This window comes from Aethalodelphis obliquidens, unplaced genomic scaffold (genome assembly GCF_003676395.1).
Source record: "Aethalodelphis obliquidens isolate GAN/ISIS:26980383/991018 unplaced genomic scaffold, ASM367639v1 scaffold61, whole genome shotgun sequence".
Classification (NCBI taxonomy): domain Eukaryota; kingdom Metazoa; phylum Chordata; class Mammalia; order Artiodactyla; family Delphinidae; genus Aethalodelphis; species Aethalodelphis obliquidens.
Window position 1 is genome coordinate 1756271 of NW_020838005.1, and position 18309 is coordinate 1774579.

General features: G+C 45.6%; 1 protein-coding gene across 1 annotated transcript; it reads right to left on the reverse strand.

Moving 5' to 3' along the window:
* Positions 1-9363: 9363 nt before the first annotated feature.
* NEFL (neurofilament light chain) lies at positions 9364-14336 on the reverse strand. Its single transcript, XM_027087887.1, has 4 exons — positions 13214-14336; positions 12073-12197; positions 11330-11691; positions 9364-10689 (listed from the first exon to the last, which is right to left on the reverse strand). Exons 1-4 carry the CDS (start codon positions 14258-14260, stop codon positions 10547-10549), a joined length of 1677 nt encoding a protein of 558 aa, XP_026943688.1. The 5' UTR covers positions 14261-14336; the 3' UTR covers positions 9364-10546.
* Between the last annotated feature and the right edge of the window lie 3973 nt (positions 14337-18309).

The window sequence follows — 18309 nt, forward strand, 5'->3', positions numbered from 1 at the left end:
AACTCCATGTCCCACATGTCTTGAGAGAAAGGGACTCTCACAGCAGACAGAGCTCCAGACTCCATGTTGCTAGAGGGGCAGCTACGTCCTTCCAAGATGACAGCATTGCATGGGTATCACCACCTCGCTCTCCAGGCTGGAATGCCGGCTCCCCCTCTCTAGGGGAAAGAGCACAAAGTGAATTCTCAGTGTGTAAGTTCTGATTTACTCAACTTAGTTAAGTGAATTGAAAACTAGGCAGTTAAATTCAGCTTGTTTATTTCAAAGGCAAGTATCAGTTAAAAAGAAGAAAAATTCAAGTGGTTTCTCAAACTGTGCTTTTTTTTTTTTTTTTGCGCTACACGGGCCTCTCACTCTTGTGGCCTCTCCCATTGCGGAACGCAGGCTCAGTGGCCACGGCTCACGGGCCTAGTTGCTCCGCAGCATGTGGGATCTTCCCAGACCAGGGCTCGAACCCGTGTCCCCTGCATTGGCAGGCAGATTCTCAACCACTGCGCCACCAGGGAAGCCCTGTTGTCTTGTTTTTAACAAGAGAAATTTCCTGTGCATTTTCTAACCACCACTGTCCCCCATCCCCCAATTCTGGAGAGAGGGCAAGAGAACACTCTACTGGTAACTTTTATTTGGGTTCCCCTCTGAGTTCGCATCTCTCCTCCACAGGGGCCTGGGCAGCCTCTACCAGTCAGGGTAGGAAGACCTTGACTCAGCAGGCCTTCAGATGGTAGTGCGTGCTGGCCCTCAATATTCCGCACTGGCTCGTCTGCCTAAAGTCTGTCTGGGGTAGTGAGTGGATGTCTAGAAGACAAGGACAGGACGTGAGATGAATCTCTTGCCCTCGCCCAGTACTTCGCTTGTTATAAGCAAAGGAAGAACACTGAGCCTCTTCTTGCTTTTGTTATGCAGCAGTGACCTACTGCCTCCTCCACCTCCCCTCTCCACACCCACGTGCAGGTAGCTGCGGGGAGGGGGTGGGGGTGAGCTGCAGACCTAAACTGTTTTCCTTACTAGAGCTTCTCACCACCCGCTCCTGAATCACTTGAGTATCTGGTTAAAATGTAGATTCTAGTTCAGCAGGCCTGGCGCGGGGCTAAGACGGCCTTTCTCACAAGCGCCCAAGCGCTGCAAACGCAGCTGGTCCACGCTCTACTAAGGAGTCTGGACCACGCGGCTCCAGGCGCGCCTGTGCTGCGGTACCTTCCGCGTGGTACCCTCTCCCCAGCTTCCACACCTACTGCAGCATGGCCACCGCCTCAGCGTCCGGCTTCTTTATCTTAAAATCGGATTTCAGAACGCTTTGAGCTCCAGGCCAGGCCTCAGTGGGGAGGGGCCCCTGCTTAGAAGGACCGCGAGTGCCCCCTTCCTTGTTCGCGCCTGGGCTTCCGGAGACCCCCACCTCCCACGATCTCTCCGCTAGCAGAGAAGAACCGGCGATAGAAGCTTCCCGAAAGAACTGCCCCCCCTCCACCCAGCCCCGCGCCCCTCCTTGCCGGGGCCGGAGCCCGGAGGCGCGCGCTGAGTTTCTGGCGATGCTCCGGGTGGCTCCCGCCCGGGGACGCAGTGGGCGCGGTTGCCGCAGCGGACCTTTCTGCCGCGTCCTCCGGGCGGGGCGACCTGGGGAAAGATCTAGCAAAAAAGAGGATTCCGGGCGCCTCTCCCCTTCTTTTCCCTGCTCCATCCCCAAAAGACTAAGCTTCCTGATTGAAAAAAAAAAAAAAAAAATGTGTCACCCAGTCTGCTGTAAAGTATTTTAAGTCTCCGAACCTTGCTATTTACAGGGGTGGCGTGGAGGTGAGGGTCTTAATTGCGAAAGACTTGGCCGCCCCGGCTTTTTGCACTTTTGCAGAGATCGCGTTCAGCAGGGTGATGCAGGCTGCCCGCAGAGCAAAGTTTCACGCAGAAAGAGCAGCCTTGGGCTCCGCCTAGTCACAAGGCGGTAGAAGCAGCTTTTCAGGCCTTTGCCCTACAACTCCCCCGCCTCTAGCCCAGCCGGGAAAAAACTGGACCAGCGGCGTCAGGAGGCTGCGGTGGCTCCAAGGCAGGACTGAAGGTGCAGAAACCCGAGGAAAATCAATGCCTTAAAAACAAAAAAGAAAGAAAAAAGTGATAGCAGAACGTTTTGATTTTTCAAAGCCCTTCAACTCAGCTCATTAGATTCTCACAGGCTAGGGAGGTTTGTTGTTGTTATAAAAATGTTTTAATGTTACATATTTCCAGCGTAATCCTAAAACACCATCAGATGCTCTCAGTCCTGTCTGGAAACACCCCCAGCTCTCCACAGAGGGGGCCCCAGCTTGGGCTGGCAGGAGTCCCTGGGGAGGAAGAAATGGGGGCCGATCCTGGAGGCCTTTCTTCTTCCCACCACACCGCGGGCAGGGGTGGGAGTGTCAGCGCATCTTGCTGCCAAGGGGGTCGGTCCTGGGACGACGAGAAAGATACCTTAATCTACAAACAGACCTCCATCTCCTCAGGAAATTGTTTTGCCAGTGGGTTAAAGGAAACACTCTTCTACTCATTTTGTTTAAATTATCCCTGAGTTTGAGCAGTGTTGTTTTACAGGTGGGCAGGGGAGGGGTGCAGGGCTGCAAGGCTTCTGAGTGCAACAGCAAGATGTCTGTCTTGCCCCTCTCAGAATAACAAGCTGAGGATACCGGGTCCAAATAATATCCCGCCCCCCCAATAAAAACGGCTTTGCCTGAGGAGGGGCCATTTGTTGAAGGGCCATGCCCCCCAGCTGTGCCCCCACCCCCAGAAGTGCCCCATGGATGCTGTGGAAGCTGAAATCAGCTGACTCCCCATCCTCTGGAGACTTCGGAGAGTTCTCAGTGGTTAAAACACTTTCAGAAGTCACACTTCCTGGTTTCAGCTATTCAGGTGGGGTTGGGAGGAATTGAGGGCAGGACAGAAGGGAAACAGAACAAGGTCCTTACCAGGTGCTCTAAGTCACCAATGAGGCCCTGGTTCACTTTCCAGGTCCCTCCCGTGGGCATAGGACATCAAGTGCAGTGTTGCCAGGGCTCTTGGTCTTCAGAACCCGGCCAACCCTGGAGGCCAGCTGACAAACACTGAGCGTCTGTGTCCTGAGAAGGTGGTGCATTTTACTCTCATCTCAGAATCGCCCTCTGATTTCACACTTCTGACACCAATTTTTCTGTCTTAAACTGAGAATGATTTGTGACTTACAGTTGAGATTCTCTCTCACACATATTCTCTTGTGTGTGTGTTTCTAGGTGGGGAGGAGAAAAAAAGGAGGGGGGGCAATCTCTCTCCTGTGTTTTTTAACCTCTGAAGTAAAAAGATGAGATTCTCCAGTGAATAAATGACTTGAAACAAACCAACAAGTCAGAATGAACAGATTATTCCTTCTTCTCAAGCCATGATTAGGTAAGATGCAGTTAGAGTTTTTAATGTAGGGTTTCTGTCTTTACTAGTGCACTAGATATAGAGCAAAAAGGGAATATTCATTGTGCTGCATCAAAGCATCCTGCTAGTTTTTGTTTTTAACAGTCATATCAGGAAATGGTCTATACTCCACATGAAATTAATACGGTTGTGGGGCGGTTATAGACTGAAAGAATGACACTTAGCTAAAAGCAAAGGGATTAATGGCCATCAATACACAAATAAAAATGTCTTTAACAGCTACCAGAAACCTGAGCCTCATGTACAGCATTTCAGTTTTTTTATAAAGGCATTTCGTGTTTAAGACTACTTGTAATCCCTATAACTTTTGTTTATTAGACGTGTCCCGTTTAAACTCATGTGTGTATTAGAAGCTAAGGTATTCCAAAAAATCTAAGGTGCCAACTTGGATGGGTTTGACTATCTTACAAAACAGAAAACACTTTTATTTTTCTATTGTAACTTACCTTAAGTCATGTATTAGCTGCCATTATATTTATCCCAGTTGACTAGAATAATATAATACATATTTCAAATGAATTAATGCGGGAAAGCTGAGGCCTTGAAGTACACTATGAAGCTTTACAGAAAAAAAATGCGGGGATACATATCAGGAACTATTAAAATGTACATAATACCCTTTGAACATATAATTCCACTCGGGAAATTACTAAAGAAATCCTTCATTAGAAGGACAAACCGAAGGTATCCATTAACTAAGATATTCATTGCCAGGCTGTCTATAATTTTCACAAACATATTTTTAAACTTAAACTGGGACACATGATCAAGTAAGAATGAGTACACAGATGAGAACAACGGGGAAGAATATTTGAAGCTGAAATGGTTTCAGAATCTTTTGAGTGGATTCTTGCTGTTCATAAAAGAAATAATCAGATGCCCATGATCTTATGGTAGCCTCCAGTGATCTTCATACTTGATGCTCCTGTCCCTGTGTAGTTCCCTCCCACGAAGAATCAGACAGACTGGTCTCTATGACAAGTAGAATACAGTGGTACTGATGGTGTGGGTCTTTCTAGATTAGGTCATCAGAGACATTGCAACGTCTGCCTTGCTTTCTTGGATGCCTTGCTCCAGGGTAGGCCAGCTGCCATGTTGTAAGTATCCTCAAGCAGCTCCACATGGAGAAGAAATTACCAGTCCAATGGGTGAGCCACCTTGAAGTAGTTTCTGCAGGCCTAACCAAGCCTTCAGATAACAGTAGTCTCACACAGCATCTGACTGCAACCCCTTTAGAGACCCAGAGCCAGAACATCCCAACCAAGCCACCCCCAAATTCCTGATCTGTGGAAACTAAGAAATAAGTGATTGAGATTGTTTTAAGCCACTAAGCTTTGGAGTTATTTGTTATGCAGCACTAGGTAACTAATACATACTGCATGTTAATTTCATGAAGTTACATAGTTATCAAAAAAAAAATACTGTTTACACCTTCCCCCCTCCATGCATTCATTCTGTCAGTAAAAAAAAATACCTCAAAAATTTTCTAAATCACCCCACATCATGCCATCTCTACTGCTACTGCTCTAAGTCATCACACCATCTTCTCTTATTGGGACTAAAACAGCCTTTAAGTTAGTCTCTCTGATTCTTGCTTCTCTAAAGTCCATTCTCTGCACAGGAGCCAGAGTGGTCTTTATAAAATAGAAATCAGATCATGTCACCATCTGCTGCTTAACCCTTTCGAATTGCACAAGGAATAGAACCTAAACTCCTTGATCTATAAACCCCTGCATAATATGTCCTTTGCCTGCCTTTCTCAGTTCTATCTCCTACTCTCTCATTCTTAATGCTCACTAATGAGCTTAAGGCATTTTCCTGGGTTCAAACAAGCCAAGCTTCCACACTTGCTGTTCTGTCTACCTGGAGTGCTCTTTCCCCAGATCATTGCATGTCTGGTTCAGAGCTAATGTCACTTATTTATTTGTTCATTGCCTGTGCACACACACACACACACGCACACGCACACACACACCACTTTAGTCCCTGAAAGCTGGGATATTGTCTGCCTTATTCTTTGTGCCTAGAACAGTGCCTGGCACATAGTACATGATTAACACATGTGGAACGAATGGACAAGCTATGTCAAATATACATAAATAGAAATAAAGTCTAAAGAAGAACATATAAATGAAAATAATGATGACTGAATGGAGAAAATATGATTTTTTTCCTTTTAAAGTTTGTTTTTAATGTTGATGTTTTATTATTTTTTTAAAAACTCTCCATATACAAATAATTATCTATGTTGAAGTAGAATTAAAAGGCTACCAATAGTCACTTTCTGGGGCTGCTGAAAATTTTTTACTGCTCATGATGCTCTTTACCTTTTATCTTTTTAGCTCTCATATAAGATTCTTCACTGGGAATTTTCTAGGGGAACTTAAACTGAAAATGCCAGTTCTGATGAACATTTTCCCAAGAGGAAAACATCCTGAATTCTGCACTGGAAGACCTTTCAAATATGAATCATGGCTGGAGCAATCCTGATCATTTACACCCAAGGGACAAAGAATAAGTTGTTCATCCTGGCCATGTGCATGGCAAGTTCTCACAAATAATAAACCTTTTCCATTCTTGAAATATTTATTAAGATTCCCACTAAATGCAAGGCACTTTGCTAGGTATGGTGGGAGGAAACAAAGACACTTATTTGTTTAGTCACTGTTTACTCCCTTCCCAAAATGACTTGAAATATCTTACAACAAGAAGATATGCAAGAAGGAGTAAGAGGAGAAGGAAGGAGGAGGAAGAAAAGGAAAAGGAGAAGAAGAAGCCATTGAGGACCAGTTAAATGTGAACACAACTAGAAAATTGTAACCACGTGGAAGAATAACACCATGAGAACTGTTACCAAACCAAACTTGGGTCTGCTCTCCCAAGTTTTGCAGCAAAGCCAATCTACTCACACCAGGTTGTGGTGAAGGAAAGTGTAGCGTTTATTGCAGGGCCAAGAAAGGAGAATGGGCAGCTAATGTTCAAAAGACCTGAACTCCCCAATGGCTTTCAGGAAATGGTTTTTAAAGACAGTGTGAGGGAGATGGTTATAGGATGCATGATCCACTCGTGGACCTTCTTTTGATTGGGTGCTGGTGAGGTAACAGGTTTTGGGAACCTCAATCATCAACCTTCTGGTTCCAACTGATCTGGGATCTACATGCTGGTGGTCAGCAGTTAACTTCTTCCACGTGGCGGGGGTTTTAGTGTCTTCAAAACAACTTAAGGATATGGCTCAGGATATTATCTGTTTTCCTTGAGGAGGTACTTAAGGTCTTTGACTTTGTTTTATGGCTAAACTATTATTATTTTGTCCTGTTTGACTGCTTTCCTTTGTTTCTGCATTTTCTCACTTCTCTGATTAAATTTGTTCTTTGGAGCTCAGGGGAGACCAAGGAGGCTAAAGCTTTTCTACAAACAAGAGGTGGGGGGCAAGAAGCTGTGTCCCCCAGGAAGGCCCCGCAGGGTCCTGCACAGTTTGAGAAGCGCATCCTGAAAGTTGGTGATCCCTGAAGATAAATTTCAAATACATCTCTGTTTAAAATTTTTGCAGAGGAATTTATAGGGACATAAATAATCCAAGGAACTAAAGAAAAATTTAAGCATTCTAAGTAACTTCAATGGAACACTGTGAATGTAGAAGTGCCCTTGAATTGTACAAAGACTGTAAGAATTCCAATAATTGTGTGAAAACCCCCAGGCTGCTGTCACAACACAAGCCTGTGAAAATATGCTCTGATTCCATGAGGATGCCTCCCAAGCTAGACTGCAAAGGAGAGTCAATGCAATATTTGGTTAAGAGCATGGACTTTAGAGCCATCCGTCCTGGGAGGTTTGAATCTCAGCCTACCACAAACTAGCTATGTGACCTTGGTCAACTCACCTAAAAATTCCTCATCCATAAAATGGGGATGATAATCATACTGGACTGATAACATTGTCATAAGAAAGAAATTGATGAGATAATACGTATAATGCACTTAGATTAGTGCCTGGGACACAGCAACTATTCTGACAGCACTAGCATCTCCATGTAGGGAAAAAAGCAATCAAATTAATTGCTTATCCATTTAATGCCAGGAATGAAACTTTACATGAAGTTTAGCAATTCCCTTCAAGTGATGGACTTTAGTGTGGACATAATAGTGATATGCATGTTTCCTATTCAGCCATTTAGCCTGATCTTCGAAAAGTTTTTCAGGAAATTTTGAATCATGAATCTAGAGTGGATTTGAGAAATCAAGTGCTAAAGCCTTATGTAGCTAAGAAGATTGAAGCCAGAATGGGGATGGGGGTGGGGATGGCCAGCCCTCCATAACAAACAACACTAGGATCGGAATAGACACTTGATTTTTGGTTCTCTGCCCTTTCCACAAAGTGTTGACTAGACCAGGACTGATTATGAACACTCTTGGCTTTCTAGTCATCCCGAAGGCATTTTAGTCTATCCAGAAGTTATTCATTCAATCGACATTTATTGTGCTCTACCATGGTAGGAACAATGCTGGATGCCGGGAAGTAGGAGGTCTGATCGCCATGCTTCTGAGGATCACGCTACAGCAGGGGACGCAGACGCTAAATGATCATGGAAATAGATGCCGATTACGACTGTGTAAAGCACTACATGTTCTTATAAACACACTGAATAAAGGAATTTGGCTCAGTCAGGGAAGGCTTCCCCAAGGGAATGACAACTGAGCTGAAATCTGAGCAAGTTTGAGGGCAAGATAGAAAAAAATGAGTGGTCCAGACAGAGAAATCAGCCGAAACCTTGAGGCAGGTGGGAGAACAGAGGGCCAGGGTGGCTGAAACACCAGTAGTAAGGGAGGGGTAAGGGGATATGCATAGGATGAGGTTCGAGATGTAGTTTGGGGTCAGGTCGCTCCGGGCCTTGAAGATCCCCTTAAAGATTTTGGTTTTTATATTAAAAGAAATGGGAAACTATTGGAGGGGCATGATCAAAATGCACTTTTCTAAAGATTAGCTTACTCTAGTGTGCTGACTGAAGGAGGACAAGACGTTGGGAGGTTCCTTAGAGTGGTGGCAGTGTAAACAGGAAAATGTGGATGGATCCAAGATACGTAGGCAGTAAAATCAATAGGACTTGGTGATAGGTTAAACCAGAGGGATTGGGGAGAGGAAATGGGAGATATGACGTCATGCCCAGTCTCTGGTCTGCAGAATTGGATGGCTGAGGAGTGGGTCATTAGCTAGGGGAGAGAATACAGAACGAGAACTAGAGTTTGGGGAGAGCAGGAGAGGGAGACTGACCCAGGTACCACATCTGAGGAAATTGTTTTTAAAGACTTCAAATCCATTTAGTTTAGATTTTTCAGTATTTTATTATGGCACACAGGATAGAGTATGGTACAGTGTTCTTACTTCAAGAAATTCTCAAACCAACCAGCTCTTTCCATTTGGCTACCTTTTTTTACATGTAATTTGCATATATCTGAGCTTTACCATGTGCAGCATCCCATGTTTAATGAACATAAATGTGAAAAGCTTGGCTTCTGAGGCAACTCCTAGCGTTTACAGAAGTAAAGGTACTGAGAATCTTCGTAATTCAAATCCATAGCATCATGGTAGCTAAAGAAATACTTTACCTACTTGCTTTGGCGAGATATACTTAACTAGAAATACATAGTGTGATGTCATCAGGTAACTTTAAATGGAAACCACTCTGCTTTCAGATTAAATTCATGACCTTGAAGAGTTGTCTAAACAAGAAATATTGAAAAGAATTAGCTGACAAAGCAATTGTGTAAGAACAGAAGCAGAACAGCGGATAATCAGTAATTTCGTCCACATTCCACATCAAATGCAAGTGCGAGAGCTTTCATAACTTTACAGTGAACAGGGAGGACGGACGGGGTGTGTATTTGATGCAATGTCCAACCAGTTAGAGCTATCATTGAAATCCGAATATTTCCCAGTAAAGACATGCAGAGCGATGGCAATGCAACATACAAGCATATAATCCCCCCTTTAGCGACTGATCACAATTTCATTATCTGTATCTGTAGTGCTTAAAAAGTTTAAAATAGGTGGCATACAGGCTATTTACTTGAGGCAACACAATTAAGCTAACAACACAATCATAAGCTCAGGATTGCAGGCAACATGTTTGCAATGGCAAATAAACTTTGATATTCTTACTCCATCCAAAATTATACAGAGATAATAAATTATTCCTTCTGATTGTATCCTTTGCTTGGGTTTCAACTGCTGCTCATGACAATATATTTTAAATGTGGTTATAGTGCTAGGTGGGTTAGGGTTACGGGATTCATATTCTATCCATACTGCATTTATTATCACATACTAGTGTTAAAGTTACCTGTTTACCATAGAGCGTATATTTATCACATAATTTCAGAATGGCCTCCAAGAAAGCCACTCCCAACATTATATAGGACACTTATGGGGCATAGTATATAGCTATTTATCAAAGAAAACCCCAGAGATTCTCATTTACTCGAGCTTATTATCAGTAAAATTTTTGAGGGGAGAGATTTCATGAATGCTCATGACCTAATTGCATCCTCAGAATTACCAATTAAGGGGGGGAAATGCATTGTAATTGTTAAAATTTTGACTTAAAAAAATTTGGAGGTCAATAGCCCACTTCTGTGTGTCTTATATTGGTGCCTTCTTTAAGATATTCGAATTAAGTCAACAACCACAGCAAGGAATGTCATTCAGTGTAACTTTATTTACTATTTATAGCACATAATTCAAGGCCTTTAATTTCTAACCACCAAAGGTTCGAAGGACTATTTTTTTTCCATGACGTTTAACATTAACATTAGTGAATTCATTTATTCAGGGTTTTTTCTTTTTTATTGTAAACATCTGAATTATTCACATTGCCATAGATCCTGAACTCATAAGCGTGGACCATGCACAGGCTGGCAGCAAGCCAGGAAGCCACTCTGCAAGCAAACAGATACTCTGCGGAAGGAGAAAAGTCATAGCACAACATTTAATGCCCAACCTAAGTCATCTCAGAATTATACATATATTGACTTCTTAATTCATATAGTATCTGCAACTCAACTGGTTGGTTGGTGATGGGATTGACCTGATTTCAGGAGAATTATTCCTGGAATAGTTAAGGAAAGGGGGTTCAATCTTTCTTCTTAGTGGCTTGTTCCTCCCCAGCACCTTCATCTTTTTTTTCCTCCTCCTCAGCTTCTTTGGTTTCTTCTGCTTCTTTGCCTTCACCTCCTTCTTCTTCCTCCTTTGCCTTCTCAGATTCTTCCTTGGCAGCTTTAACATAAAAAGCAAATGTACAAACTCCAAATGCAGCGTGAGTCCAATCAAAACATTTCTGCTAAGGTTTTGTGGAGAAACACAAATGTCAAAATACTTCCCCCAAACCTCTCAGCTCCTTTCTCCCAAAATACATGCAACTGACAATGCCTGCCGGGAATAATTTGCCACTGAACACATATTTAAATAGAATGAGATTATGTCTAGGTACTGGGTGCTCTGCTCTCCTCCAGGACCTTGGTTTTCTTTTATTGTGTGTTTGGTGTTCATTTTTGTTCTTTAGGACACCAAATGACTGAGTTAAATGAATGGATTTTAAAATGTTTAATTAGGAATAAAAAGACAGCAGGAGGAGGATTTTTTTTTTTTTTTAAGTTCTTTTCAAAAAAGTACCAAGCTAATTAGAGATGTGTGGCTCTGGGAGGCCAGCCAATCTGAGAAATGACGTGCTTATTACTAAAGGTCTGTTGAAGCAATAGATCAATGTATTATTTAAGATTCTAAACTCATGTATGAATAAAACTTCCTTGGCATAAGCAAGGCTTCATTTATCTTATCAATGTCCTAACAGATATTCATGCCCCGGCTGAACCTGGAGTTGCAGGGTGGGTTTGGTTTGGTTTGGTTTGAATCCTACCTTCTTCCTCTTGGGCTCCCTCCTCTTCAGCCTCGGCTTCAGCCTCCGCCTCAGCCTCCGCCTCCGCCTCCGCCTCAGCCTCTTCCTTCTTCTCCTCCGCCTCAGCTTCTCCTTCAGAGGGGGGCTGCTCCTTGGCTTCCTCAGCTTTCGCAGGCTCGATGGTCTCCTCCACCTCGATCTGCTCCTCCTGGACGTGGCTGGTGTAGTAAGATGGGAAGGAGCGGGCGGACATCAAGTAGGAGCTGGTCTGTAAACCACCATAGGCAGATCGGCCAAAGACCTGGGAGCTCTGGGAGTAGCCGCTCGTTATGCTGCCCACGCTGGTGAAACTGAGCCGGGTCTCCTCACCTTCCAAGAGTTTCCTGGCGGAGGCAGAGAGAGGGTGGGGTTAACAATCATGAACACAGGAAGTGTGCTGAGCCCAACACCCAACACCTTCCCCAGTGCCACCCTGAGAGCCAAAGGCAGGGTTGGAAATTATCAGAATAACTGGGGATGTTGTGACTGAGACCAGGAAAAAACCCCCAAAACACCTTAAAATAACCCTGTCTGTTGGACTTTAAATGTAATGGGAAGCTAAGAACAGGTCTCATTATTACAGGATAAATTCTTCTTGGAAAAGGCCAAAAGGTGAACACAATCATTTCAAAGGACTATTTTTGAAGATTTCTGATTCAACAGAAAGGAAGTCTGGTTTCCTTCCTAAGGTTGAAGGGCTGCTACCTTTGCCCCTCCATTTTTACCTGTAAGCTGCAATCTCGATGTCCAAAGCCATCTTCACATTGAGCAGGTCTTGGTATTCCTTGAGGTATCTTGCCATTTCACCCTTTGTGGTTCTCAATTCATTTTCCAATTTGTTGATCGTGTCCTGTTGGAAGACAAAAAAAAAATACAAGCGTAAATCCTTACTGCTATTACTTTACTATAGCTGCAAGGGCATAGGTTTAATTAAAATCAAAGTGCACACCTTAGATAAAACCTCCCCTGAAACAACGGCCTTTTCTCTTTTTAAACCTTTCTTTGCTTGCCTAAAAAAATCCAGCTTCATAAAGCATGAGATGAAAGCAAAAAATTATTTAAAAAAACTAACAGAAGAATTTTGTTTTTGTTTTTGTTAATTACTACAGTCTAATGATTATCATAAAATGCCTGCAAGGAACTAAACAGATTTGTTTTTTTGAAAACTTTGTTTCTCATTCACTGACTAACTCTATCCAGGTTACATACAAGAAACCCACTTCTTTATAGGAGAAGGAAGTAGATAAATTTAATTTTTTTAATTTTCTCTAAAATATTTTCTATGTATCTATATTATTTTCTCTTCTCTCCAGAAGATGGAGAAAAAGAAACGTTTTACTATGGCCATCATTACCTACTACAATTTTAACTGTATTCCTGTCTACCTGCTACGCGAAGGGAGCGGTTGGTAAAATTAGTCTGAAATCATGCTGGTCACAGAACTAATGGGAGTTCGTCGCTGTGTCTATTAATCAGATGGTCCAATCTGTGCAGCAAAGCAACTTGTGGTGAATTCAGGACAGCAGAGAGGCAGGCCAGAGGCAACGCCCTGCTCGCATCCCTTCTCCCACCCCACCCAACCCCCTGCAGGGCTGGGCCGCTTTAATGCGCAACAGAGATTCAACTGCACCCTGCACATCTTCGCAGACTGCAGTGGCGCCCGCACCCCGCCCTCCAACTGCCCCACCCGCTCCCACACAGCCTCCAAGGAGCCAAGTTCTACCCCCTAACAGCTGCATGCAGATGCCTCATTTCTAATCTCCACTTTCTAGGCGCGCCCTCCACTCTCCCCCCCACCCCCCGCCCATCCTAACTCGATTCTGCAGCCCCCTCCCCGCCTCCACAGTGTTTTGCCCAGTGCCATACCTGCATAGCACTAATGTCGGCGTTCTGCTTGTCCTCCAGCTCCTGCAGCTGCTTCTCCAGCGCTTCGTTCATGCCCCGGCATGCTTCGATCTCCAGGGTCTTGGCCTTTAGCAGGCGGCGGCTCTCGGACACCTCGTCCTTGGCGGCGCGCACCGCATCGGTGTTCTTGGCGGCGCTCTCGGTCAGCACGGTGAAGCGGCTCTTGAACCACTCTTCCGCATTCTGCATGTTCTTGGCGGCCAGCTTCTCATACTGGGCGCGGATGTCCTTGAGCGCGGCGGAGAGGTCGGGCTTGGAGGACACATCCATCTCCACGGAGATCTGCGCGTACTGGATCTGCGCCTGCAGCTCGGCGATCTCCTCTTCGTGCACTTTCTTCAGAAAAGCGATTTCGTCCATCAGGCTGTCGATGCGCTTTTCGAGCTCGGCGCGGGCGAGAGCCGCTTCGTCGGCCCCTTTGCGCGCTTCCATCAGCCGGCCCTCTGCGTCCTCACGGCTCAGCACCTCCTCTTCGTAGCGCGCCTGCAGGTTGCGCAGAGTCTCCTCCAGCCCTTCGCGCTCGCCCTGCAGCGCCTGCTTCTCGTTGGTGGCGTCTTCCGCCGCCAGGCGCAGGTCGCGGATCTCCTGCTCGTACAGCACCCGGAAGCGGGACGGCTCGGAGTGCTTCTGGCGCAGCACCAGCAGCTCGGCTTCCAGGACCTTGTTCTGCTGCTCCAGCTCGTGCACGCGCTCGATGAAGCTAGCGAAGCGGTCGTTGAGGTCCTGCAGCTGCGCCTTCTCCTGGGTGCGGATCGACTTGAGGTCGTTGCTGATGGCGGCTACCTGGCTCAGGTCGAGGTTCTCGAGACTGGGCAACAAGGAGCCGGAGCTGGAGGAGTAGCTGCGGCGCACGGACAGCGAGGAGGAGACGGGCGCCGAGTAGCTGGAGTAAGCGGAGCGCGCGGTGCTGTAGCCGCTGCGCACGCTGGAGATGTGCACCCGGGGCGTCTCCACATAGCGCCGTTTGTAGGAAGTCGAGTAGTACGGCTCAAAGCTGAAGGAACTCATGTTGGCGGTCGGTGCCCCTCTGGCCGGCGGCGGAGATGGGGGCCTAGAGAGAAGAAGAACGGGGAAGAGAGGGAGAGGGGAGGATGGATGGCTGTGTGCAGCTCGGCTCTGTCCTGCCACCCCTATTTATACTCGGAGAGGATTCTGACGCAGCCTTAGATCGATCACTGCGCGCCGGGCCAGAGGGGGCAGAGCGCTGCTGCAGCCGAGGGGAGGATTCTGCGCAAAAGGAAGGCGGGGGCGAGCCACAGGCCGCGAGGATGCTGCGGCTTCGTCCTCTGCACTTTTCTCTGAAGGCTTCTGTTTTCTGTGAGACCCCGTACTCCCTCACTCATTTCCTTTCCCTACCCCCACCCCATCCTACTTATTCCTTGATCCCTGTATCACTCGGATTCGGTCGTGACCCCAATAACAAGTTCTCATTCCCTACTGACACCTTAGTTTTCCATATGCCTGGAACCTCGGAAACACCCTCCCCCTCCCCGTCGCTCCTTCCCCACCAGGGGTCATCATCCCCCTGGTGTTTACGGTGACATTGCAGTGCCTCCAGGGCATTGGAGATACAAAAGATTGTCCCAGGTTGCATGTATGAGGCATATATGGAGGAAAGTTTTCTATTTCTTTGTAGCTGTTTCTGGCACTTTCTTTAATTTGTGTTCCTTTCTCCTGGTTATTTTTATTTTTCTTTAGTGCGCTCCTTCTACACACACACACACACGCACACACACACGTGGAACTGGGGCACTGCAGGTGTTGATTTTAGCATTTCTAAACCCTTAGAGCAGTTCCTATCAGCCTTGCAGTGTTGCTAGATTTTCTCATTTCTTTCCGAGGAACGAAGCCTCGCATACTTTGGGCGTGTTGAAGCGTGTAGGTGGAGGAGTTTGAACTAGCTGCGGAGAAAACCGATTTGCAAAAACACAGCAGCCAGCACTGCAGCGGGGAACTTCAGACTGTCACACGTTGCCTGTATCTCCTTCATCAAGATAAATTCCTGCTCGACACCGACAACTCCATCACATTAGAAGCCCCTTTGCCTCTTTTTACACCCGTGTAGCGCCCAACCTGATGATTTCAACAAGCCACGCAGGTGGCTGATTTTCAGAGGGAAGCTGCTGCTGCCTCCCGGAGCGCGGAGCGCGGAGCGCGTCTCCAGGGAGCAGAACTCGGACCAGAGACGTCTCGTTCTGGGGCGGGCAGAAAATTGCCGTGTGGTTCTTCCCCCCGAGTCACTCTGATAAACACATAACAGGCACAGTCCGAAATCCATGGATTTCTTTTAGGGAACACCCAGGGAGCTGAAACAGTGTGCACGCCGTAATGCACATTGATACAGCCCTGCGGTTTACAGAGCGTTTTCACGCACATGATGTTAGGGAGTCCTCCGGTTGCAGGGAGGGATTGCAGAGATATACACCTAAGATTTTTCTAAGCAAGCACTTAATTTTTGTTTTCTTTGGGTAAGAGTAGCATTTGAGGTGCAGCATACTGATATTTTTTTAAAAGAGGCAAACGAAGGGGAGACATGAGAGATTTTAAACAGAGAAGCCGTCATCGCTTTCCCTGTGATGCTGAGAGGGCGAAGGACTTGGAGCGGATACCACAGATGCTCCCGGAGCAACTGCAATCCCCTCCCCGCGACAGGAGGGTGGGAGTGGGATAAGGCTTAACTCCTGAGGTCCTTTGTACCTAAAAAACCTTTCCTTCTTCGTGGTAGAGGAAAAGACTGCAGCAGAGAACTTGCATGGGGTTTCTAAAGAATCTTTAAGGTCTCAAATAATGAGACTTTAGAAACATTACCATTGGTAGTTTAAAACTATCAAGAGGTCCATCCACACTCAGTCATTCTAGGATTTCAAGCTGAGGCTGTCCTGCATTTTGCTTGGCCCTGGCAGCACTCATTCTGATGACTTTTTACAGTCTATACATCTTTGGTCTTCGCATTGATCAGGGATTCAGCAGAGGGAAAGGCTTCTCGGGGTGGTGGGAAGAACCTAAGTAAGCCATATTTTTGTCTGCTCCCGGTTACCCATATGTGGATGACAAGTGGCAGAATGGATTTTTTTTTTTTAACCTGCCCCATTAAAACCACATTGTTTCACACTCGCTCTGGGTGAGTCCACCTACACCACACTCTTAGGTATTCACGAGTTCATGTCTTTTGTGCCAGCTCCCTTCCCTCAGTTTCAGGTCACCCTCAGAGATCTTAAGCTCGTCAGTGTTTTGGCCAAGACTCCTGGCTGAAGACTGACTGCAGAGGAAGCTGCTCAGAAAGAGGGAGGTGGCTGATAGATGCTGCAGGGGCCGTGAGATGCTGCAGGAAGAAGAAACCTGTGGGCCTCTGCTGCTGTCCTTTGGGCAGCTGAAAAGAAAGGCACCCTGGAGTGTGAAGGGTAGGAATGGGAGCGCAGGGACCCTTGCCTTTGTTGAATCTGGTGAACAGGGGGTGGGGAAAGGGGCAGATCTTCTGTATTTATGAATATAGACCTCTGGTCTTTTTCAATAGCTCCACTACAGCTTTGCTTTAGAGGAGCTCCCGGGCGCAGCCCAGGTCTGAGTGTTGGTGGCCCTACCTTAAGCCTTCCTCTGCTAGGTACCTGCTGCTTTTTAAAATATTCTGCCCAGTCACCCTCCTTTTTAACTCTTTGCTCTGAATACCCATGTGGCATTGGCCCTACGTGTCAAAGCAAAGGTAAGATGAACAACTTTAGAAAATCTGCTTAAAAAAAGAATCTTGACTTTCCTTCCCTTACCACAAACGTTTCTGCATTCATGTTTTTCACAGGGGTGTCGTTATTTCTTTAGAAGGCTTTGGGGTCTTGTTACACACCTGTGCATTTGTCCCACTTTAAACACATTCTCCAACAACATGAAATTGGTTGAGGGCTGCCAACAAAACACACTCCTAGGAAATAAAAATTACTTTAAAAATAAACAGGCAAGTATGTTGATGAAACTCATTCATAGAATTTCTACTACTCTGGTTATCCTTAATAGCTCTGTAATTCCCCTAAATGACTGTTTGAAGCAGTTCAGTTCAAAAGTAAAATGTATTAACATTACCACAGAGCTCGTAAAATATAACTCTTAGAACCACCGAAAAAATCTTCCTCCTCTAGTGCCAGGAGAGTCAGAAGCTTCAGATGGATAGGACCTGGTGACTTTCATTTCATTATTCTAAAACACTTTGTTTGGCACACGGGAAATTCTGTATCGGCATTTGTTTTGAAAAGCTGAGCTCTAGGCTGAAATTCTTATGAGGCAGGTCTCGTGAGAACATCAGTCCTTGGGTCAAGAGAGCAAAGTTCTCCTGCCACCAGTGAGCTGCAGGAATAGCCCTCATCCGTAACAGCAGATGGGTCTCTATACTCTTCCCTATCGGGTAGATACATCATTGTCAGCAAAGTCGGCATCAGTTTGTCCGTGCAAGGAGGGATGAAGAAAACAAATACGTGCAGGATGCCTGCCCTGTGACAGGCATTTGATATCTATTATTTAATAACCCCCAGATCCCCATGAAAGGGGTTATTGTTTATTCTGAGCAAATAGCTGAGGCCCAGAGAGGTTAAGTAATGTGCCAACTCACACAGCTACTCCACACCTAAGCTCAATTCGCTTCCAGCCTGAGTAGGGCTCTACTCATTACACGTGCTGCAGCCAATGGCATGTGCTGCTTCCATATGTTTCTGTGGAATTTGATAATTGTATGCTGCAGTCTCTGTGCGTGTGGTAAACCACCCATGTTGGGGAGAGACAAATGTGAACTGATTTATACCACGAAGAAATTGTTAATGAGCGTGTTTTATTTGGACAGCTAGTGGTGGCAATAAACTAAAATTATTGTAGGTTTCTTAAGAGTGCCAATGTAAAATAAAATGGAAGCTACCAGTAGAACGTGGCACATAACTGGTGATGTGACTTTTTAGACACGCCTCTAAACATCAGTTTACAAAACACCCTTTCTGGAATGAATGCCCTAAATGCAACCTTAACTGATTTAAACTCTTTAGAATAACTATATTATGACATCCACCTTTTTACTAATTAAA